The 25,993-nt window shown below is 42.6% G+C and overlaps 1 protein-coding gene across 1 annotated transcript in view; it reads right to left on the bottom strand.

Annotated features, from left to right (window-relative positions):
* LOC117094228 (5-hydroxytryptamine receptor 5B-like) overlaps window positions 1–24,403 on the bottom strand; it is a 36,542-nt gene extending 12,139 nt beyond the window's left edge. The window contains exon 1 of the mRNA XM_033229418.1: window positions 23,627–24,403. Within this exon, the coding sequence (XP_033085309.1) occupies window positions 23,627–24,403 (777 nt within the window). The remainder of the gene's footprint in view (window positions 1–23,626) is intronic.
* Window positions 24,404–25,993: the final 1,590 nt, after the last annotated feature.

Raw genomic sequence — 25,993 nt, 5'->3', positions numbered from 1 at the left:
TGCAGGACAGTGGGTGCAGCCCAATGAGCAAGAGCCAAAGCAGGGTGAGGCATCACCTCACCTGGGAAGTACAAGAGAGAAGGGAATTCCCTTTCCTAGCCAAGAGAAACCATGACACACAACACCTGGAAAATTGGGTCACTCCCACCCTAATACTGCACTTTACCAAGGGTCTTAGCAAATGGCATACCAGAAGATTATATCAGGCACCTGGCTCAGAGGGTCCCACACCCACGGAGCCTCCCTCATTGCTAGCACAGCACTCTGAGATCTAACTGCAAGGCAGCAGCGAGGCCTGGGGAGGGGTGCCCACCATTGCTGAGGCTTAAGTAGGTAAACAAAGCAGCCAGGAAGCTTGAACTAGGTGGAGCTCACCGCAGCACAAGGAGATCTGCCTGCCTTTATAGACTCCACTTCTAGGGACAGGGCATAGCCAAACAAAAGGCAGAAGAAACCGCTGCAGACTTAAATGTCCCTGTCTGACAGCTTTGAAGAGAGTAGTGGTTCTCCCAGCACAGAGTTTGAGATCTGAGAACGGACAGACTGCCTCCTCAAGTGGGGCCCTGACCCCCAAGTAGCCTAACTGGGAGACCTCACCCACTGGGGCAGACTCACACCTCACACCTCACACAGCCGGGTACCCCTCTGAGATGAAACTTCCAGAGGAACGATCAGACAGCAACATTTGCTGTTCACAATATTCACTCTCTGTAGCCTCTGCTGCTGATACCCAGGCAAACAGGATCTGGAGTGGACCTCGAGCAAACTCCAACAGACCTGCAGCTGAGGGTCCTGACTGTTAGAATGAAAATTAACAAACAGAAATGACATCCACACCAAAACCCCATCTGTACGTCACCATCATCAAAGACCAAAGGTAGATAAAACCACAAAGATGGGGAAAAAGCCGCGCAGAAGAACTGAAAATGCTAAAAATCAGAGCGCATCTCCCCCTCCAAAGGAACACAGCTCCTCGTCAGCAACGGAACAAAGCTGGATGGAGAATGACTTTGACGAGTTGAGAGAAAAAGGCTTCAGACGATCAAACTTCTCTGAGCTACAGGAGGAAGTATGAACCCAGCACAAAGAAGCTAAAAACCTGAAAAAAGATTTGACGAATGGCTAACTAGAATTACCAATGTATAGAAGTCCATAAATGACCTGATAGAGATGAAAACCACGACACAAGAACTACGTGACAAATGCACAAGCTTCAGTAACCGACTCGATCAACTGGAAGAAAGTGTATCAGTGATTGAAGATCAAATGAATGAAACGAAGCAAGAAGAGAAGTTTAGAGAAAAAAGAGGAAAAAGAAATGAATAAAGCCTCCAAGAAATATGGGACTATGTGAAAAGACCAAATCTATGTCTGATTGGTGTACCTGAAAGTGATGAGGAGAAAGGAACCAAGTTGGAAAATACTCTGCAGGATATTATCCAGGAGAACTTCCCCAACTGAGCAAGGCAGGCCAACATTCAAATTCAGGAAATACAGAGAACGCCACAAAGATACTCCTCAAAAAGAGCAACTCTAAGACACATAATTGTCAGATTCAGCAAAGTTGAAATGAAGGAAAAAATGTTAAGGGAAGCCAGAGAGAAAGGTCGGGTTACCCACAAAGGGAAGCCCATCAGACTAACAGCAGATCTCTTGGCAGAAACTCTACAAGCCAGAAGAGAGTGGGGGCCAATATTCAACATTTTTAAAGAAAAGAATTGTCAACGCAGATTTTCATATCCAGCCAAACTAGGTTTCATAAATGCAGGAGAAATAAAATCCTTTACAGACAAGAAAAGGCTGAGAGATTTTGTTACCACCAGGCCTGCCCTACAAGAGCTCCTGAAGGAAGCACTAAACATGGAAAGGAAAAACCAGTACCAGCCACTGCAAAAACATGCCAAAATGTAAAGACCATTGATGCTAGGAAGAAACTGCATCAACTAACAAGCAAAATAACCAGCTAACATCATAATGATAGGATCAAGTTCACACATAACATATTAACCTTAAATGTTAACGGGCTAAATGCTCCAATTAAAAGACACAGACTGGCAAATTGGATAAAGAGTCAAGACCCATCTTTTTGCTGTATTTAGGAGACCCATCTCATGTGCAGAGACACACATAGGCTCAAAATAAAGGGATGGAGGAAGATCTACCAAGCAAATGGAAAACAAAAAAAGGTAGGAGTTGCAATCCTAGTCTCTGATAAAACAGACTTTAAACCATCAAAGATCAAAAGAGACAAAGAAGTCCATTATATAATGGTAAAGGATCAATTCAACAAGAAGAGCTAACTCTCCTAAATATATATGCACCCAATACAGGAGTACCCAGATTCATAAAACAAGTCCTTAGAGACTTACAAAGAGACTTAGACTCCCATACAATAATAATGGGGGACTTTAACACCCACTATCAACATTAGACAGATCAACGAGACAGAAAGTTAACAAGGATATCCAGGAATTGAACTCATCTCTGCACCAAGCAGACCTAATAGACATCTACAGAACTCTCCACCCCAAATCAACAGAATATACATTCTTCTCAGCACCACATCACACTTATTACAAAATTGACCACATAGGTGGAAATAAAGCACTCCTCAGCAAATGTAAAAGAAAAAAGTTATAACAAACTGTCTCTCAGACCACAGTGCAATCAAACTAGAACTCAGGACTAAGAAACTCAATCAAAACGGCTCAACTACATGGAAACTGAACAACCTGCTCCTGAATGACTACTGGGTACATAACGAAATGAACGCAGAAATAAAGATGTTCTTTGAAACCAATGAGAACAAAGACACAACATACCATAATATCTGGGACACATTTAAAGCAGTGTGTAGAGGGAAATTTATAGCTCTAAATGCCCACAAGAGAAAGCAGGAAAGATCTAAAATTGACACCCTCACATCACAAGTAAAAAAACTAGAGAAGCAAGAGCAAACACATTCAAAAGCTAGCAGAAGGCAAGAAATAACTAAGATCAGAGCAGAACTGAAGGAGATAGAGACACAAAAATACCCTCCAAAAAATCAATGAATCCAGGAGCTGGTTTTTGAAAAGATCAACAAAATGGATAGACCGCTAGCAAGACTAATAAAGAAGAAAAGAGAAGAATCAAATAGATGTAATAAAAAATGAGAAAGGGGATATCACCACCGACCCCACAGAAATACAAACTACCATCAAAGAATACTATAAACACCTCTACGCAAATAAACTAGAAAACCTAGAAGAAATGGATAAATTCCTGGACGCATACACTTTCCCATGACTAAACTAGGTAGAAGTTGAATCCCTGAATAGACCAATAACAGACTCTGAAATTGAGTCAATAATTAATAGCCTACCAACCAAAAAAAAGTCCAGGACCAGATAGATTCACAGCGAAATTCTACCAGAGGTACAAGGAAGAACTGATATCCATTCCTTCTGAAACTACTCCAATCAATAGAAAAAGAGGGACTCCTCCCTAACTCATTTTATGAGACCAACAGCATCCTGATAACAAAGCCTGGCAGAGACACAACAAAAAAAGAGAATTTTAGACCAATATCCCTGATGAACATTGATGAAAAATCCTCAATAAAATACTGGCAAACCGAATCCAGCAGCACATCACAAAGCTTATCCACCATGATCAAATGGGCTTCATGCCTGGGATGCAAGGCTGGTTCAACAGACGCAAATCAATAAATGTAATCCAGCACATAAACGGAACCAAAGACAAAAACCACATGATTCTCTCAATAGATGCAGGAAAGACCTTTGACAAAATTCAACAGCCCTTCATGCTAAAAACTCTCAATAATCAGTATTGATGGAATGTATCTCAAAATAATAGGAGCTATTTATGACAAACCCATAGCCAATATCATACTGAATGTGGAAAAAATGGAAGCACTCCCCTTGAAAACTGGCACAAGACAGGGATGCCCTCTCTCATCACTCCTATTCAATATAGTGTTGGAAGTTCTGGCCAGGGCAATCAGGCAAGAGAAAGAAATAAAGGGTATTCGCTTAGGAAAAGAGGAAGTCAAATTGTCCCTGTTTGCAGATGACATGATTGTATATTTAGAAAACCCCATCATCTCAGCCAGAAATCTCCTTAAACTGATAAGCAACTTCAGCAAAGTCAGTGTGCAAAATCAGTGTGCAAAAATCACAAGCATTCCTATACACCAATAACAGACAGAGTGGCAAATCATGAATGAACTCCCATTCACAATTGCTTCAAAGAGAATAAAATACCTAGGAATCCAACTTACAAGGGATGTGAAGGACCTCTTCAAGGAGAACAACAAACCACTGCTCAATGAAATAAAAGAGGACACAAACAAATGGAAGAACATTCCATGCTCATGGATAGGAAGAATCAATATTGTGAAAACTACCCAAGGTAATTTATAGATTCAATGCCATCCCCATTAACCTACCAATGACTTTCTTCACAGAACTGGAAAATACTACTTTAAAGTTCATATGGAACCAAAAAAGAGCCCACATTGCCAAGACAATCCTAAGCCAAAAGAACAAAGCTGGAGGCATCATGCTACCTGACATCAAACTATACTACAAGGCTACAGTAACCAAAACAGCATGGTACTGGTACCAAAACAGAGATATAGACCAATGCAACAGAACAGAGCCCTCAGAAATAATACCACACATCTACAACTGTCTGATCTTTGACAAACCTGACAAAAACAAGAAATGGGGAAAGGATTCCCTATTTAATAAATGGTGCCTGGAAAACTGGCCAGCTATAAGTAGAAAGCTGAAACTGGATCCCTTCCTTACATCTTATACAAAAATTAATCCAAGATAGATTAGAGACTTAAATGTTAGACCTAATACCACAAAACACCTAGAAGGAAACCTAGGCAATACCACTCAGGACATAGGCATGGGCAAGGACTTCATGTCTAAAACACCAAAAGCAATGGCAACAAAAGCCAAAATTGACAAATGGGATCTAATTAAACTAAAGAGCTTCTTCACAGCAAAAGAAACTACCATCAGAGTGAACAGGCAACCTATAGAATGGGAGAAAATTTTTGCAATCTACTTATCTGACAAAGGGCTATTATCCAGAGCCTACACAGAACTCAAACAAATTTACAGGAAAAAAACAAACAACCCCATCAAAAAGTGGGCAAAGGATATGAACAGACACTTCTCAAAAGAAGACATTTATTCAGCCAACAGACACATGAAAAAATGCTCATCATCACTAGCCATCACAGAAATGCAAAGCAAAACCACAATGAGATACCATCTCACACCAGTTAGAATGGCGATCATTAAAAAGTCAGGAAACAACAGCTGCTGGAGAGGATGTGGAGAAACAGGAACACTTTTACACTGTTGGTGGGACTGTAAACTAGTTCAACCATTGTGGAAGACAGTGTGGCAATTCCTCAAGGATGTAGAACTAGAAATACCATTTGACCTAGCCATCCCATTACTGGGTATATACCCAAAGGATTATAAATAATGCTGCTATAAAGACACATGCACATGTATGTTTATTGCGGCACTATTCACAATAGCAAAGACTTGGAACCAACCCAAATGTCCATCAGTGGCAGACTGGATTAAGAAAATGTGGCACATATACACCATGGAATACTATACAGACATAAAAAAGGATGAGTTCGTGTCCTTTGTAGTGACATGGATGCAGCTGGAAACCATCATTCTCAGCAAACTATTGCAAGAACAGAAAACCAACACCGCATGTTCTCACTCATAGGTGGGAACTGAACAATGAGAACACTTGGACACAGGAAGGGTAACATCATACACCGGGGCCTGTTGTGGGGTGGGTGGAGGTGGGGAGGGATAACATTAGGAGATACACCTAATGTAAATGACAAGTTAATGGTTACAGCACACCAACATGGCACATGTATACATATGTAACAAACCTGCATGTTGTGCACATGTACCCTAGAACATAAAGTATAATAAAAAAAAGAAAAAGAAATAAAATAAAATACATAAGGAACTCGAAAAACTCAACAGCAAGAAAACAAATAACCTGATTAAAAATGGACAAAAGACTTCAATTGCTATTTCTGAAAAGAAGATATACAAATGGCCAAGAGGTTTGTGGGAAAAAAATCAACATCACTAATCAGAGAATGCAAATTAAAATCACAATGAGATATCACATCATATCTGTTAGAATGGCAGTCATCAAAAGATGAAAGAGAAGTTTTGGTAAGGATGTAGAACTAATAGAATGCTTGTACATTGTTGGTGAGAATTTACATTAGCACATCCATTATGGAGAACAGTATGGAGGTTACTCACAAAACTGAAAAGAGAATTATCATATTATCCAATAATCCTACTTCCGGGTATTTCTTTTTTTTTTTTTTTTTTTTTTTTGAGACAGAGTCTCGCTCTGTCGCCCAGGCTGGAGTGCAGTGGCCGGATCTCAGCTCACTGCAAGCTCCGCCTCCCGAGTTCATGCCATTCTCCTGCCTCAGCCTCCTGAGTAGCTGGGACTACAGGCGCCCACCACCGCGCCTGGCTAATTTTTTGTATTTTTAGTAGAGACGGGGTTTCACTGTGGTCTCGATCTCCTGACCCTGTGATCCGCCCGCCTCGGCCTCCCAAAGTGCTGGGATTACAGGCGTGAGCCACCGTGCCCGGCAAACTTCTGGGTATTTCAATTCCAAAAGAATTGAAATCAGTATGCCGAAGAGATATTTTCACCCCTGTGTTCATTGCAGACTCATTCGCCATAGCCAAGATATTAAATCAACCTAAGTGTCCATCAAGAGATGGATAGGAAAAATATGGTATATATATATATATATATATATATGATATATATGGTGTGTGTGTATACATATATAAAATACTATTTAGCTTAAAAAAGGAGGAAATTCTGTTACTTTTGGCAATATAGTTGAAGCTGGAGAACATGATGCCAATTGAAATAAACCAGGCACAGAAAGATAAATACTCCATGATCTCACTTTTACGTGGAATCTAAAAAAAATCAAACTTATAGAGGTAGAAAATTGAGTGGTGGCTACAGAGGCTGGAGGGTAGAGGGTAGGGGGACTGGAGAATGGAGAGACTTTGACTATATGGTACAAAGTTCCAGTTAGACAAAGGGAAAAACTTTCTTTCTTTTTTTTTTTTTTTTTTTTGAGGCAGAGTCTCGCTCTGTGGCCCAGGCGGGAGTACAGTGGCCGAATCTCAGCTCACTGCAAGCTCCGCCTCCCGGGTTCACGCCATTCTCCTGCCTCAGCCTCTGAGTAGCTGGGACTACAGGCGCCCGCCACCTCGCTGGGCTAATTTTTTTTGTATTTTTAGTAGAGATGGGGTTTCACCATGTTAGCCAGGATGGTCTCGATCTCCTGACCTCTTGATCCGCCCGTCTCGGCCTCCCAACGTGCTGGGATTACAGGCTTGAGCCACCGCGCCCGGCCGGGAAAAACTTTCAAAATCTGCTGCATAGCAAGGTGACTATAGTTAATAATAATGTGACGAATATTTAAAAATTGCTAAAACAATATATTTTAAATTTTGTCACTACAAAAAATAAAACAAGTGAAGTGATAAATATGTTAATTTTCTTGATATCCATACGTGTTTGTGTATGTGTGTGTGTATATACATATGTGTGTATATATATGTCCCAAAACATTACATTGCTCATTCAGAGGCAGAGCAAAGACGGCCAAATAGAAGTCTTCATTTATTGTCCCCCCTGTAGGAACAACACATTGAACAACTATCCACACAAAGAAGCACCTTCATAAGAACCAAAAATTTGGTGAGGGTATTAGTCAGGGTTCTCTAGAGGGACAGAGCTAATAGGATAGATGTATATATGAAGGAGAGTTTATCAAGGAGTATTGACTCACATGATCACAAGGCAACATCCTACAGTAGGCCATCTGCAAGCTGAGAAGCAAGGAAGTCCACCGATGTCCCCAAAGCTCAAAAGTAGGGAAGCTGATAGTGCAGCCTTCAGGATGTGTCCAAAGGCCCAAGGGCCCCTGGCAAATCACTGGTATAAGTCTAAGAGTCTGAAAACTGAAGAATTTGGAGTCAGATATTTGAGGGCTGGAAGCATCCAGCACAGAAAGAAAGATGAAGGCCAGAAGATTCACTGAGTCAAGTCCTTCCGTGTTCTTCTGCCTGCTTTTATTCTAGCCACGTTGGCAGCTGATTAGATGGTGCTCACTCAGATTGAGGGTGGGTCTGCCTCTCCCAGTTCGTGGACTCAGATGTTAATCTCCTTTGGCAACACCCTCACACACATACCCAGGGACAATATTTTGCATCCTTCGATCCAATCGAATGGACACTCAGTATTAGCCATCACAGTGAGTGATCACAGTTTCTGGTTTTAACTTCATATCACTGAAAGAGGCACTGAAGAGGATAGGAAAGACAGTCCTGAATTGCTGATACTACCCCTTCGGCATCCCCTGGCAGTGGCTATGCGGTGTGGAGAGAGAATCTGTGTGCTTGTTGGAGGGAAAGTGCAGTGATTGTGAGACTTTGCATTAAAACTCAGTGCTGCCTTGTCACAGCAGAAAGCAATGCCACGCAGAACTCAGCTGATGCCCACAGAGGAAGCATGTAGACCAACCCTAGCCTAGCCATGGGAGAGCGGCCCATACCGGTGGTCAGAACCTGAATTCTGGCAAGTCCCACCACTGCAGGCCTAAAGTGTTCTGGGGATCAAAACAAACTTAAAAGGCAATCTGGGCCACAAGGACTATAATTCCTGGGCAAGTCCTGGTGCTTTGCTGGACTTGGAGCCAGTGGACTTTGGGGTCAAGTAACCTAGTGAGACACCAGCCAGGGCAGCCAAGGGACTGCTTGTGTCACCCCTCAGCAAACCCTAGGCAGCACAGCTTCCAGTTTCAGGAGAAACTCCCCTTTACTTGAGGAGAGGAGAGGGAAGAGTAAAGATGACATTGTCTTGTAATTTTGATACCAACTCAGCCACAGTAGGATATGGCATCAGGCAGAGTCCTGAGGCCCCCATTCCAGACTCTAGCTCCTGGACAACACTTCTTGACACATCTGGGCCAAAAGGGGACTTCTGCCTTGAAGGGAAGAACCCAATCCTGGCAGGATTCATCACCTGCTTTCTAAGGAGCCCTTGGGCCATGAAAAATCAAGAGTAGGCCGGGCGCGGTGGCTCAAGCCTGTAATCCCAGCACTTTGGGAGGCCGAGATGGGCGGATCACGAGGTCAGGAGATCGAGACCATCCTGGCTAACACGGTGAAACCCCGTCTCTACTAAAAATACAAAAACTAGCCGGGCGAGGTGGCGGGCGCCTGTAGTCCCAGCTACTCGGGAGGCTGAGGCAGGAGAATGGCGTAAACCCGGGAGGCGGAGCTTGCAGTGAGCTGAGATCTGGCCACTGCACTCCAGTCCGGGCGACAGAGCGAGACTCCACCTCAAAAAAAAAAAAAAAAAAAAAAAAAAAAAAAAAAAAAAAAAAAGAAAAATCAAGAGTAATACCCAGACAGTACAAGCCACAGGCCTTGGATGAGACTCAGGGATGTGTTGGCTTCAGGTGTGACCCAGCACATTCCCAGCTATGGCAGCTATGAGGAGAGACTCCTTCTGATCGAGAAAAGGAAAGAATAAAGGAGTTTTTGTATTGCAGCTGATGTATTAGCTTGGCCGAAGTAGGGTAGAGCACCAAGCAGACTCTTAAGGTCCCCAATTCCAGATCTTGGCTCCTGGACAGCATTATTAGACCTGTCCTGGGTCAATGGAGAGTCCACTGCCCTGAAGAGAGAGTCACAGGGGTCGCAGCATTGACCACAAGCTGACTGAAGAGCCTTTGGCACTTAGTGAATATTAATAGTAGCTAGGCAGTACTCGCCACAGGCCTAAAGTGGTGGTAGCCATGGAGAGAGACTCCTCTCGTGGAAAGGGGAGGGAAGAGTGGGAAGAACATGGTCTTGTGGCTTGGGTGCAAGCTTGGCTGCAGTAGATTAAAGCACCAGGTAGATTTCTTTTTTTTTTTTTTTTGAGATGGAGTCTCGCTCTGTCGCCTGGGCTGGAGTGCAGTGGCCGGATCTCAGCTCACTGCAAGCTCCGCCTCCCGGGTTTATGCCATTCTCCTGCCTCAGCCTCCCGAGTCGCTGGGACTACAGGTGCCCGCCACCTCGCCCGGCTAGCTTTCTGTATTTTTTAGTAGAGACAGGGTTTCACCGTGTTAGCCAGGATGGTCTCGATCTCCTGACCTCGTGATCCGCCCGTCTCGGCCTCCCAACGTGCTGGGATTACAGGCTTGAGCCACTGCGCCCAGCCTAGCACCAGGTAGATTTCTAAGGTTTCCGACTCTAGGCCCTGGCTCCTGGACAGAATCTCTGGATGTGCCCAGGGCCTAGGAGAACTTGCCGCCCTGAAGGGAAGGACTCAAGCTTTGTTGGCCTCACCACCTGAGGACTGCAGAGCCCTAGGGCCTTGACTGAACCTAGGCAGTAGCCAAGGTCATAGTTATTGCGGGCCTTGGGCAAGACCTGGTGCGGTGCTGGCTTCAAGTCTGACCCAGCACAATCCCAGTGCTGGTGGCCACAGGGGTACTTGTGTTACCTCCAGGTAGTCCAGCACAGAGCGATTTTGTTTGTTTGAAAGAAAAGGAAGAGAATAAGAAGTTCTTCCCGGTAATTCAGAGGATTCCTCCAGATCTTAACCAAGACCACCAAGGTGATACCTCTCTACAAGCCTACAAGAGCCACAGCATTACTGGGATTGCATTGTCCCCTAATTCAGATATGGCTGTAGTGACTGAAAACTTAGATTACAACACTGAAGTCCCTTTGGAAACCTGGAAAGCCTTCCCAAGAAGGATGAGTACAAACAAGCCCAGACTGTGAAGAATACAATAAATGAATAATTCTTCAATGTCCAGATACTAACAAACATTTACTAGCATCAAGATCATGCAGAGAAATATGATTTCACCAAATCAATTAAATAAGGCCCCAGGAACCAACCCTGTTGAGACAGATATGTGATCTTTCAGATAGATGATTCAAAATAGCTCTTTTCAGGAAACTCGATGAAATCAAGATAACACAAAGAAAGAATTTGGAATCTCATCAGATAAATTTAACAAAGAGACTGAAGTAATTAAAAAGAATCTAGCACAATTCTGGAGTTGTAAAATGCAACTGACATACTAAAGAATGTAAGGGTATGTTAGCAGCAGAATTGATCAAGTAGAAGAAAGAATAAGTAAGCTTAAACATAGGCTATTTGAAAATACACAGTCAAAAGAGACAAACAAATAAAAAAGAATGAAGCATACCTACAAGATCTAGAAAATAGCCTCAAAAGGGCAAATCTAAGAGTTATTCACCTTCAAAAGGAGGCAGAGAGAGAGAGAGAGAGAGAGAGAGAGAGAGGTATAAAGTTTATTCAAAGAGGTAACAGAGAACTTCCCAAACCTAGAGAAAGATATGAATACCCAGTACAAGAAGGTTATAGATTACCAAGCAGACTTAGCTCAAATAAAACTACCTCAAGACATTTAATAATCAAACTATCAAAAGTCAAGGATAAAGAAAAGATCTTAAAAGCATCAAGAGAAAAGAAATAACCTACAAGGGAGCTCCAATACATTTGGCAGCAGACTTTTCAGTGTAAAACTTACATTTCAGGAGACAGTGTCATGGCATATTTATCATGCTGAAGGAAAATAACTTTTATCCTAGAATAGCACATCCAGCAAAAATATCCTTCAAACATGATGAAGAAATAAAACCTTTACTACACAGAAGCTGAGAGATTTCAACACCAGACCTGTCCTATAAGAAATGCTAAAGGGAGTTCTTCAATCAGAAAGAAAAGGATAGGCTGGGAATGGTGGCAAACACCTGTAATCCCAGCACTTTGGGAGGCCAAGGTGAGCAGATCACTTTAGGCCAAGAGTTTGAGACCAGCTTGGTCAACATAGCAAAATCCCACCTCTACTAAAAAATAAAAAAAAATCAATTGCCTGGAGTGGTGGTGCATGCCTGTAATCCTAGTATGAACCCAGAAAATCTGAGACAGATCTCAGTTAATTTAGAAAGTTTATTTTGCCAAGGTTGAGAATGTGCATCCACGATAGCCTCAGGAGGTCCCAACAACATGTGCCCAAGGCGGTCAGAGCACAGTTTGGTTTTATACATTTCAGGGAGACATGAGACATCAATCAACATATGTAAGATGAACATTGGGTGGGTCTGGGAAGGGGGAACAGCTTGAAGTGGAGAGAAGGCTTCCAGGTTATAAGTAGTTAAGAGACAAATGGTTGCATTCTTTTGAGTTTCTGATTAGCCTCTGCAAAGGAGGGACTCAGATATGAATTTATCTCAGTGAGCAGAGGGGTGACTTTGAATAGAATGGGAGGCAGGTTTGCCCTAAGCAGTTCCCAGCTTGACTTTTCCCTTTAGTTTAGTGATTTTGGGGCCCCAAGGTACCCTTTCACACTAGCTACTTGGAAGACTGAGGTGGGAGGATCGCTTAAACCCAGGAGTGGGGGGTTGCAGAGAGTCAAGATACTGCACTCCATCCTGGGTGACAGAACAAGACTCCATCATAAAAAAAAAAAAAAAAGAGAGAGAGAGAAAAGAAAGGCAGGCAGGAAGGAAGGTAGGTGGGTTAATAAGCAATAAGAAATCACCCAAAGGCACAAAATTCACTGGTAATTGTAAGTACATAGAAAAGCACCGAATATTATAACACTGTAATTGTGGTGTATAAACTACTCAATCTTGAGCAGAAAGACTAAAAGATAAACCAATAAAAAAAGAAAAACTATGACAACTTTATAAGACATAGTACCATACAATATAAATAGAAACACCAAAAGTTAAAAAGCAGGGGAACAAAGTTAAAGTGTAAAGTTTTTATTCATTTTCTTTTTGCTTATTTGTTTGCTTATGCAATCAGTGTTAAGTTGCCATCAGTTTAAAATATTGGGTTATAAGATATTATTTGCAAGCCTCATGGTAACCTCAACTAAAAGAACACACAACACATACACAAAAAATAAAAAGCAAGAAATTAAAACATATCACCAAAGAAAATCACCTTCACTAAAAGGAAGACCAGAAGGAAGGAAAAAAGACCACAAAACAACCAGAAAACAAGTAACAAAATGACAGAAGTAAGTCTTCACTTATCAACAATAAGTGAATGTAAATAAACTAAACTTTACAATCAAAAGAGATTGAGTGGCTGAATGATTTTTTAAAAACCACAGAAGCCAATAGTCTATTTCCCACAAGAAATACACTTCACCTATAAAGATGCACATAGACGTAAAGAAATGGAAAAAAAAATTCCATGCAAATGGAAACCAAAAAAAAAAAAAAGAAGAAGAAGAAGGAGGCCGGGCACAGTGTCTCATGCCTGTAATCTCAGCACTTTGGGAAACCGAGGTGGGAGGATCATGAGGTCAGGAGTTCGAGACTAGCCTGGCCACTGTGGTGAAACCACGTCTCTACTAAAGATACAGAAAATTAGCCGGGCGGGGTGGCAAGACCTGTAATCCCAGTTACTCAGGAGTCTGAGGCAGGAGAATTGATTGAATCCAAGAAGTGGAGGTTGCAGTGAGCCGAGACTACACCATTGCATTGCAGCCTGGGTGACAGGGTGAGACTCCATCTCAAAAATAAATAAATAAATAAATGAAAACAAATAAAAAGGAGTAGCTATACTTATATGCAACTAAATAGATTTCAAGACAAAAACTATAAGAGACAAAAAGGTCATTATATAAAATAAAGGGTTCAATTCAGCAAGAAGATATAACAATTATAAATCTATGTGCTCCCAACATTGGACCACTCAGATCCATAAAGCAGATATTAGTAGAGCTAAAAAGAGAGACAGACTACAAAACAATACTAGTTGGAGATTTCAACATTCTACTTTCATTATTGGACAAATTATCCAGACAGAAAATCAACAAACCAACTTTGGACTTAACCTGTGCTATAGACCAAATGAACCTAACAGATATTTACAGAACATTTCATCCAACAGTTGCAGAATATACATTTTTCTCCTCAGTACATGGATCATTCTCATGGATAAACGTATGTTAGGCCACAAAACAAGTGTTAATTCATTTTTTAAAAAATGAAATTATGTTATGTATCCTCTCTGACCATAATAGAATAAAACTAGAAATCAATAACAGAAATTTTGGAAACTATGCAAACACATGGAAATTAAACAATATGCTCCCAAATGACCAGCGGGTCAATGAAGAAATTACGAAGGAATTTCAAAATTTATACCCTGGGTGCGGTGGCTCATGCCTGTAATCCCAGCACTTTGGGAGGCTGAAGCAGGCAGATCACAAGGTCAAGAGATTGAGACAATCCTGGCCAACATGGTGATACCCTGTCTCTACTAAAAGTACAAAAATTAGCTGGGCATGGTGGTGCATGCCTGTAATCCCAGCTACTCAGGAGGCTGAAGCAGGGGAATCGCTTGAACCCGGGAGGTGGAGTTGCAGTGAGCCGAGATCCCGCCATTGCACTCCAGCCTAGTGAAAGAGTGAGACTCTGTCTGAAAAAAAAAAAAAAAATTTAACAAATGGTAATGGAAACACAATATACCAAAACCTACGAAACACAGTGAAAGCAGTATTAAGAGGAAAATTTATAGGTGTAATTGCCTACATCAAAAAAGAAAAAAAAAAAAAAACCTTCACAGAAAGCCCTAATGATGCATTTTAAAGAACCAGAAAAGCAAGAGCAAACCCAACTCAAAATTAGAAGAAAATAAACAATAAAGATCTAACCAGAAATAAATGAAATTGAAATGAAGAAAACAATAAAAACATCAAGAAAATGAAGACTTAGTCTTTTGAAAAGATAAACAAAGCCAACAAACCTTTACCAGATTAAGGAAAAAGAGAGGAGACCCAAATAAATAAGATCAGAAATGAAAAAGGAGGCATTACAACCGAGAGCACGGAAGTTCAAAGGATTATTAGAGGCTACTATGAGCAACTATACGCCAATAAATTGGAAAGCCTAGAAGAAATGGATAGACTTCTACCATGGTTGAACCATAAAGAATCCAAAACTTGAAGAGATCAATAACAAGTAACAAGAACAAAGCGGTAAAAAAAAAAAGTCTCCCAGCAAATAAAAGCCCAGGACCCAATGGTTTCATTGCTGGATTTTAGCAAACATTAAAAGAACTAATACCAAACCGACTGTAACTATTCTGAAAAATAAAGGAGGAAGGAATACTTCCAAACTCATTCTGTGGTGAGCAGTATCATCTTGATACCAAAACCAGACAAATACACATTAAAACAAACAAACAAAAAACTAGAGACCAATATCCCTGATAAATGTTGATGTAAAGTCCTCAACAAAATACTAGCAAATCAAATTCAATAGCACATTAAAGATATCAGTCATCATGACCAAGTGGGATTTATCCCAGGATGCGAGAATGGCTCAACATCTGCAAATCAGTCAGTGTGACACATCATATCAACAGAATGAAGGACAAAAACCATATGATCATTTCAATTGATATTTTAAAAGCATTTGATAAAATTCAACATCTTTTCATGATAAAAACCCTTTAAAAATTAGGTATAGAAAATAACATATCTCAACACAATAAAAGCCATAAAAGACAGAAACACTGCTTGTATCATGTTGAATGGGAAAAAACTGAGTCTTTCCTTTAAGATCTGGAACATGACAAGGACATTGTCCACGATAAGGACACTGGATCATGACAAGGACAGTGTCCATGACAAGGACACTGTCACCGCTGTTATTCAACATAGTATGGGAAGTCCTAGCTAGAGCAATCAGACAAGAGGAAGAAATAAAGGGCATCCAAATTGGAAAGGAAGAAGTCCGATTACATTGTCATTGTTTGCAGATTTGGAAAAACTTGAAGATTCCACTGAAAAATCATTGGAACTAAAAAGCAAATTCAGTAAAGTTGCAAGATACAAAATCAACATATAAAAATCAGTAGCATTTCTATATTTCAATAGCAAATAATCTGAAAAAATAAATTTAAAAAGTTATTCCACTTACAATAGTTACATATAAATTAAATACCTAGGAATTAAGGAAGTAAAGGATCTCTAAAATAAAAACTATAAAAGGTTGATGAAAGAAATTGAAGATGGTTGGGCGCGGTGGCTCCAGCCTGTAATCCCAGCACTTTGGGAGGCCGAGACGGGCGAATCACGAGGTCAGGAGATCGAGACCATCCTGGCTAACATGGTGAAACCCCGTCTCTACTAAAAAATACAAAAAACTAGCCGGGCGAGGTGGCGGGCGCCTGCAGTCCCAGCTACTCGGGAGGCTGAGGCAGGAGAATGGCATAAACCCGGGAGGCGGAGCTTGCAGTGAGCTGAGATCCGGCCACTGCACTCCAGCCCCAGCGACAGAGCGAGACTCGGTCTCAAAAAAAAAAAAAAAAAAAAAATAAGATATCATTTCACCCTAGTTAAGATGGTTTGTATCCAAAAGATAGGCAATAACAAATGCTGGTGAGGAAGTGGAGAAAAGGGCACCCTTGTACACTGTTGGTGAGAATGTAAATGAGTATAGACACTATGGAGAACTGTTTGAAGGGTCTTCAAAACACTGAAAATAGACCTACCATATCATTCAGCAATCTCACTGCCAGGTATATATCGAAAAGAGAGGAAATCAGTACATAGAAGAGATATCTGCACTCCCATGTTTATTTCAGTGCTATTCACAATAGACAAGATTTGAAAACAACCTAAGTGGTCATTCATAGATGAAGGATAAAGAAAATGTGGTACATACATGTAAACAGTGATATCCCATCAGAACAGCATGGATGGGACAGGAAGTCATCACGTTAAGTGAAATAAACCAGGCACAGAAAGACACACTTCACATGTTCTCACTTATTTGTGAGAGTTAAAAATTTAAACAGTTAAACTCATGGAGATAGAGAGTTGAATGATAGCTACCAGAGGCTAGGAAGGGTAGTGGGAGGTGGTAAGAGAGAAGGGTTCATGGGTACAAAAATACAGGTAGATAGAATGAATATGATCTAGCATTTGATAGTACAATAGGGTGAATATAGTCAGGAATAATTGATTGTACAATTAAAAATAACTAAAATAGTATAATTGGATTTTTTTTTTTTTTTTGTGAGACAGAGTCTCGCTCTGTTGCCAGGCTGGAGTGCAGTGGCACGATCTCAGCTCACTACAATCTCCGCCTTCCCATGTTCAAGCAATTCTCCTGCCTCAGCCTCCCAAGTAGCTGAAACTACAGGCACGCACCACCACGCCCAGCTAATTTTTGCATTTTTAGTAGAGATGGGGTTTTACCATGTTGGCCAGGATTGTCTCGATCTCTTGATCTGGCCACCTTGGCCTCCCAAAGTGCTGGGATTACAGGCATGAGCCACCACGCCTGGTCTGGATTGTTTGTAACATAAAAAGGATAAATGTTTGAGGTGATGGATAACCCATATACCTTGATGTGATTAATGTGATTATTACACATTGCATGCCTGTATCAAAATATCTCACGTGCCCTATAAAAATATAAAATACAAAATTTTTAAAAATTACATTGTATTCCATAAATATATACAATTATTATTTGTCAGTTTAAAATAAATATATAAACATAAAGGGCTCTGTATAGATTTTGGGTCACTCGGGGCCTAGTGCAGGTAACCTTTATGTCAGTGTGTCATTGTTCAACAAAACTCTCTAAGTCAAATTTTTGTAATACAGCATTATCTAAAATCTATGCTCCAAGTTGACATAAACCCTAAAGCTCAATACCTCACATTTACTTTGCCCTTCACAGCTTACATAGTGCTTTCCCATACACTATTAAATCTTTCAGATACCATTGTACTTTGGACAGATTTCTAGCAAAGCACTTATAAGACTTTATTGCATTTATAATTCTATAATTATAATCTACTAAAAATCCACTGGGATCAGGAAACTGCTTATTCTCTTGGAAACCTCAGAGGACATTGCCTGATACATAAGATCAGTAAGTCAATCAAGTAATTTTGAACACTACGTTCAACACTTTTTGGAAAACACTTCTCCCAAAGATGAAGCCTAATTCCTCTTTTCTTGAGTGTGAGCTGGACTTAGTGACTCACTGCTAATGAGTAGAAAATAATCATATGTGACTTCTGAGACTATGTCATAAAAGGTACTGCAATTTCCTCCTTGCTTCACTCTCTTGGATGGCTTGCTCTGGGGAAAGTCAGCTATCATGTGGTACCACCCAAGTAGCCCTTTGGAGATGTCCTTTTCTCAAGGATCTGAAGCCTCTTGTCAACAAGCATGTGAGTGCTCCATCTTGGAAGCAAAGTTTCCAGCCCCACTCAAGCTTTCGAATGACTGCAGCCCCATGCAACATCTTGCCTACAGCCAAAAGAGATGTCAGGTCAGAACCACCCAACTAAGCCATTCCCAATACCCAACCCACAGAAACTGTGAGTTAATACATGTTTGTTCTTTTAAGCCACTAAACTGTGGGATAATTTTCTACACAAGCAATAAATAATCTACCTATGATTATAAGGAATAGCAATAAGAGAAATAAAATAATACTTTTCTTATTATTTATAAGAGAAATAGAAAAATAACAAAAGTAATGTGGTAGCTATTATTTATGGTTTACTATTTGAGGGACTCCACATATGCTAGAATTTCATTTGCTCTTCACAAGATTATTATAAGACATGTGGTAATATTTCCATTTTACATATGCAGATTTGTAGATGTAGATTAAGTCACTTGGCTGAAGTGCTAATCAGTGGCAGTTAAAAAAAATAGAAACCCATGTCTCTTTGTTTCCAAGTCCCATGCTCTTAACCACTGTGTACATTATCTCCCAATATATATTTATGGATTAAGAATGAGTGCAGGAGCCCAATTCACAATTGCAAAGATATGGAACCAACCTAAGTGCCCATCGACGAATGAGGAGATAAAGAAAATGTTATATATATAACGGAATACTACTTGGCCATAAAAAGGAATAAAATAATGTCTTTCGCTGCAACTTGGATGAAGCAAGAGGCCATTATTCTAAGAGAAGTAACTCAGGAATGGAAAACCAAGTACCATATGTTCTCACTTATAAGTGGGAGCTAAGCTATGAATATATGCAAAGGCATACAGAGTGACATAATGGACTTTGGAGACTTAGAAGGGGATACTAGTCTGGTGACAACTGCACTAAAATCTCAGAATTAACCATGATATAATTCATCCATGTAAACGGAAACCACTTGTAGCCCAAAAGCTATTAAAAATTGTATTTAAAAAGTTTCAAAAGAAAGCAATAGTACAATTAAAAAAAGAACGAGGGCAAGATATTAACCAAGGTTTCGTTATAATTTGTGTGGTCCCCAGACATCTTTGCCTTCATGTATCCCTTCCTTCATTAAGAAATACTTAAAGTTATGTTAATTTAAAGACTAGTATAAGCAAGTATAAGGAAGACTGGATTCATTATAATATATTCATTAGTGTTATATTCATTTTTCCTCTAATTTTAAAAGAAATTAAAACATTTCTATGGCTCCCTAAAAGAATTCTGGTTCTAAATAGTATGACTACTACGCCTGATGGATAACTAGGTCCCAGCACCAAATTGCACACAGAAGTCAAACAAGCAATAGCAAAGAAAAGAGAGACAGAAAAAAAAAGAAAAAAAAAAAAAACTCTTTTGATGTCACATTTTAAAAGCCAAAGAAATAATGTTTCTTCTTTTCTAAACAGTAAAGGGCAAAGGGCAGTAGGAAGTAATTGTAACCCATGGGGGTTGCTTTGGGGTGGTGAGCAGATTATACTGTACATGGGATGCTCAGAGTCTCAGTTTAACATGTTGAAAGAAAAGATACCAGGCCAGGAATTAAACTTGTCCCCTGATAGAAGCAGGCAAGGCTTTTGTACTCGATTGTGTTCAGCTCTCCTGGAAAGGAGAGTTCACATGAATAGTTTTGAGATCCTGCTTTGTGGGACCCACCTTGACTGGGCTATGACTGCCTCATTCCTCTCAAACTGAGACACCCATTAGCAGAGGGGGCAGGCCTCAGAAGTGAAGTCCCTGGAGACAGCATGGAGTAATGAAAACAGTGATTTTTTTTTTCTTTTTTGAGTCGGAGTCTTGTTCTGTCGTCAGGCTGGAGTACAGTGGCACGATCTTGGCTCACTGCAACCTCTGCCTCCCAGGTTCAAGGGATTCTCCAGTCTCAGCCTCCTGAGTAGCTGGGACTACAGGCACATGCCACCACACCCAGTTAATTTTTGTATTTTTAGTAGAGATGGGGTTTCACCATGTTGGCCAAGATGGTCTTGATCTCTTGACCTTGTGATCTGCCTGCCTCGGCCTCTCAAAGTGTGGGATTACAGGCGTGAGCCACCGCGCCTGGCCGAAAACAGTGATTCTTAGATCTGGTCCAACCTTCAGCCTCTCTACCTAGTAACTGTGTGGTTTTGGATGAACTAGGTTTGTAGTGCCTTACCACAGTTTTCTCCTCTGTAAAATGAGGGCCTTTTGGCAAAGACAGTGCTCACCAGATAGCCACATGCTCTGCTCCAATTCACTGCCAATCGTTTGCCAATGGGCTGCAAATAGTGGTGACATGTTTCCAGTTCAGGGTAAGGCAGTGAAAAGCTGGTATATCTCCATATGTAGCTGTTCTCCCACAGTATATCGGGAAGGCAAATGTGCAAGACAGCATAGCTAAAAATGATAAATGACCCTAATTCATGACAGACTGCCTGGAAGAGAGCTATGCAGGTGGGCCACCAGACCCACATTGAACTTTAAGTCAGAGTGAAATAAACTTCTGGTTTGGGGTTACATGTTACCACAGCATGCCTTAGCTTATCCTGACTGATACAGACTTAATGCCAACTTTACTGAATTGTGAGAATGAAATGAAAGGGTGAATGTAAAGCATCAGAAATGTGTCTGGAAGAGACAATTCACTCAGTAAACATTTTTTTCCCTCTCAACTTTCAAAAACTGCATTTTGCCCCAAAGGATTAATCATTGCCCAAAAAGTACATTCTGATAAGACCCCTTTCTTATAATACTTTAGTGTTGGGACCTAGACACAGAATTCTGAAAAAGATGAAGGTTTTACACAGCCTCATCAACAGAGGCCTTCAGGCTTCATATAGGCTCCTGTTCCCTACAGAAAACAGTAAGACACTTTGCAGAGCCTAAACTCAATCCAACTCATTTCCCCTGGAGTGTAGAAAGATGCAGGTGGGGGAAAGTAGAGAGAAAGTATTCCTAGCGCAGTGTTTTACACTTTTGTTTAGATGTCTTGTTGCCAAAAGGCTTGCCAACGTGGACTCAGGAACATTACCCAGAAGCTTGAGTGAGGGCTTGCTGTGACCCAAAGAAGCAGCATGCCCCTGAATACTATTCCATCTACAATCTCAGCATCCTGTGATTCAAGGCCCTTAGACATGACTTAGAACAATACTGCATGCTAGAGTAGTTGAGGCCCAAAGTGGGGAAGGGCTTACCCCAGGTCCTCCTGCTGGGAGTGGCTACATTTTAATACTCCCTCTGCCTCTCAGAGCTCTCTCTATCCACTAACCGACACTCCAGATTGGCCAGCCTCTCATCCAGTCACCTCTTCCTTATGTTACCTGCCTGAATGGGAGCTGTCAAAAATGAACACTAAAATAAGGCTTGGCAAGCTTTTCCAGCATCCATTTTACTCTGATTTCTCTAACTGCACATTGGATTGATGTAGCTGTTAAAAGTCAGCCCTACCTTGGCAATCAGACAGAAAAGCTATAATCACCCCAGGCATTTCCAAGGGACCTTTCAGAGAACATCATTAATTCTGAATAAAGCTCTCCCTCACCAACACTTTCCAGTTATAGTCTTGACATTCCTATTTTATGCTGCAAAATTCCTCTGCCATTTAATGAAGAAGAAAAAAGGCCTACTTTTAAAATCGCATGTATTTGTCTGGTAGCCTAAGTATCTGAGTTAATTTTCCAAAATTAAAACAAAACTAGCAACAAAAAACTTTCCTTGTTTTTTTTTTTTTCCTCTTCCATGCACTGCTTCCCTCCCCCATGTATTGTATCTACAAAGGACAACAAATCCTGTTAATCTAAAGGACTGGGAGGATGTTAATTCAAATACCTGAGACCCTCAAAAGAGAAAGTTGAGGCTTCCAGAGTGAGAAGGATGCTGAGCAACTATTAGATCCTGGCCAAAAGGCAGAAAGCTTCAGACAGAATAATAAATATGGTGAGAGAAGATCTGCCGATTGCAATTTTGCTCATCTCATTACATTTCTAGCATTGTCTTCCTGCTCCTTATGGATTGCCAGGCAATATCCTGTTGAACCCCTTCTTTCTCCAGTCTGCCACCCAGCGTATGCCAGCCACTATGCCAGGGGCTTTACATTCTTCATCTCACGTAATCCTCACCAAGAGCCCTATGAATGAGGAATGAACATGTTTAAAGATGAAGAAATGAGACCCACAGATATTAAGCAACTGTCCTAATGTCCCAAGCTGGGATTTGAATCCATGGTTCTCTTTCCTAAATCACTAGAGGATAGCTCTGGGGTTGAGATAAGAAAAGTAAAGTGGTGGATGCAGCGCAGGCCATTATCCTAACTAGCTTAACACAGGAACAAAACTCCAAGTACTGCATTCTCTCATTTATAAATGGAGCTAAACATTGGAATATGCATGGACACAAAGAAGGAAATAATAGACACTGGGGACTACTTGAGGGTAGAGGATTGTGGGAGGGTAATGGTGAGGGCTGAAAAACTACCTATCAGGTATTATGCTCACCACCTGGGTGACAAAATAATTTTTTGACCAAGCCCCAGCAACACACCACTTACCAATGTAACAAACCTGAACGTGTACCCCCAAACCTAAAATAAAACTTGAAAAAGAAAAAAAAAAAAAAAAAAGAAAAGTAAAGTGACACCGATTATTATATTTTAAAATCCTCACTTTTCCCCTTGGCAGGGTGCTGGCTAATAGAGTTGGGGAATAGTCTCTGAAATGCAGGGGATAGACTGGGGTACCGTAGAGACAGAAAATAAGGCGTGATTGACCACAGGAATTTCTGCAAGACGAATTCCCAGTCCACTGCATCCCCTCTAGGTCTAGTTGGGACCAGGAAGTCGCGGCTCCAGGACTCACATGGACACGGGCATTTCAGGGGGGAAAACAACAGATAGTGCAGGTAACAGGGTGTGCCCTCATCGCTACTGAGACAGGCTGAACCTACAAGCCCCACTGGCCGTATCGTGCGCCCTGGGTCGGTGTCAGATCGAGCTCCCTAATGTGCAGATGGTGAAACCTTTTCCTCTGCTCGCACCAAGTACGCAGCTGGCGAAGCCCTCGACTGCGTGCCAGATGCGCCGGTGACTAGCCCCTCGGTGTACACTTCAGAAGAACTGATGGCAAACTTTTCCTCGCGCGCCCCAGGTAGGCGCGCGCTCCAATCGTACAAGCTTCCGCTCACTCTCCCATTAGCCAAGATGCCTCCTTCTCTAGCAAACCCTTCCCCAAAGCAACATTCCGCAGCCCACCCCTCACCTGCATGGTGGCCAGCAACTGCAGCACAGCTCTCCGGCGGCGGCCGAAACGAAACTTGGCTGCCTTGTAGATCTTCCAGTAGACGAACAGCACCACGCCAAGCGGCAGGTAGAAGGCGCCGCAGGTGGAGAAGACGGCATAGGAGGGTTCCTGGCTCACCTGGCAGTGCTGGAGCCGAGCGTCGTACACCTCGCCCCAACCAAAGAGCATTGGTGCGAGGGCGATGAGCGCAGACAGCGCCCAGGTGAGCGCGATCATGAGCGCCGAGGCGCGGCGGCTGGTGCGCAGCGTGTACTGCAGATGGCGCGTGATGGTCCAGTAGCGGTCCAGGCCGATGGCCGCCACGTTCCAGATGCTGGCCGTGCAGCACAGCACGTCGAAGGAGATCCACACGTGGCACAGGCTCCGGCCCAGTAGCCAGTGTCGCCCGGTCGACAGCTCACTCACCAGGCTCAGTGGCATCACCAGCGCTGCCACTAGTACGTCCGAGACAGCCGTCGAGGCCACCAAGTTATGCGGCACGCGATGGAAGGCACGGACCCGCAGGATGGTGACCAGAACCAGCAGGTTCCACAGGAAAGTGGCGGCGATCAGCAGCACTAGTAACGTCACCACCAGCATCGTGAAGACAGAGAAGGTCGGCTCCCGACCCGGCAGGACGGCATTACCCGGGGTCGAACTGAGTATCCCGCTCGGGCTTGGGCTACTGCTGCAGGTCTTGGGTTCCAGGGCAGGGGCAACGCTGGCGGTGGCCACTGAAAGGTTAGCGGCTTCCATGGCCCTCGGGATCGCAGCTCCAGGGCAGGGAGCGCACGAGTTGTCAGTGAGCTTGGCGTGGACCGGGCAGGTGGGGGCGTGGAGGGGGTACTGCCTGCTGGGGGAGGGTAGGAGAGGGGTGCAAGTCGTCCTACCCTGGTCCCTCCTGCGGGCAACAGCCCACCTCTGGCACTTAAGCCTGCAGTCCCCGTAGACCCTCTTTTCCAGTGGAAAGGGTAAAAGAGAGCAGGACCCCTCAGTCTAGCTCCCCCTCACCAGTCCCTCCCACTATCTCTCTTAGCGGTCCCGGGTGCCACCGACTGTCAGGGGGGTGGGAATCAGCGTGGCCGAGTGACCCAGCTCAGGTTGTGCTTGGAGAGTTGCCCCCTCCCCCACCCAGAGGCGGCGGGAGATGAGCTGCACCTGGAGTGGGCAGGGGTGGGCGGAAGCGGGGGTGGTGGTGGCTGGAGAACCCACCAATAGGAGCCGGGCCTTCAACTCTGTCCCCGCTGGTTTCCCAGCCTCTGCAAAGCAGAGAGAATCCTAACTGAGGTAGTCCCCGCGAAAGGTTTACAATTGGGGAGAAAGTCCCTTGCCGTCGCCCCCGCGGACCCCTGGCACCTGCTGGTGGCGCGGTTTGACACTGGGAAACAAGGGTACCGCCCTGCCCCAGCCAAGGGCTTCTGGTTTCCTGTCATCTCGATTCTACCTATACCTGAAATAGGAAATCCATGTATTGGGGTATGCGAAACAGAAAGCTCCTAAGCCCAGCCCCATCCTGCCGCTTCGTTTCCAGCAGTCTGCCCGGCGAGGGCTTGGTAGCGCCTTGAGAAGTTCACTCGCTGGCTCTATGCGGAAAGAACGCGGCTTCTCAGCAATCTGGCAGAGATCTGGAAGAGGGACCCTTTATACCATCATCTTCGCCAACTCTAACCTCCCCCATCATGTCCCCACCTCCAACATACGCGCACTCTCCACCCAGCCCTGTCCTTTCAGTTTCTGACGTTCCTGACCTATATGTCTTCACATCCAGGTTCAAACTGGAGTTATTTTTGGTGAGCCTTGGGCAAAAGTAGGAACCAATTAGAAAAGTGAAATTCCCCCAGCCTCTCACACTTAAAAAATACTTCAATCATTATTAACTCAATCTCAATCTGTGTTCCTGGGAGTAGAATAGAAACACAAAGAACACAGAGCCCAAACCGCCCCTTCTCTTGTCAAGGTGAGAAGGGTTAGACCTCAAGCAGGCTGACCTGGCTGGTGCCTGAATGACCTGGGAATGGGGGAGAAAGGGGCTATGAAACTTACAAGGTGCAAACCCCAAGAAGCAGGTTTGGACTTGATCATGGAGAAAGCTGGAATTGAGAAGATTTTGAGAAAATTGACCTGCTGAAGAGAATGTGTTAGAAGAAAAGGAAGACTAGCCTTTGAAATATTTTTATAATATCTCTCCATTTTATTGAACAAACATTATAATAAGAGCAAAGAATATTAGAAATGTAAAACATTCATATTGCACTAGCCAGATGTATCACGTGCTTTTACTTTCATCTTTTGTCCCTATCCACATACTTTTTTTTTTCTTTTTTGTGACGGAGTCTCCCTCTGTCA

This window comes from Trachypithecus francoisi, unplaced genomic scaffold (genome assembly GCF_009764315.1).
Source record: "Trachypithecus francoisi isolate TF-2019V2 unplaced genomic scaffold, Tfra_2.0 Lachesis_group13, whole genome shotgun sequence".
In the NCBI taxonomy this organism is placed as follows: Eukaryota; Metazoa; Chordata; class Mammalia; order Primates; family Cercopithecidae; genus Trachypithecus; species Trachypithecus francoisi.
This window is presented reverse-complemented; position numbering and strand designations above follow the sequence as displayed.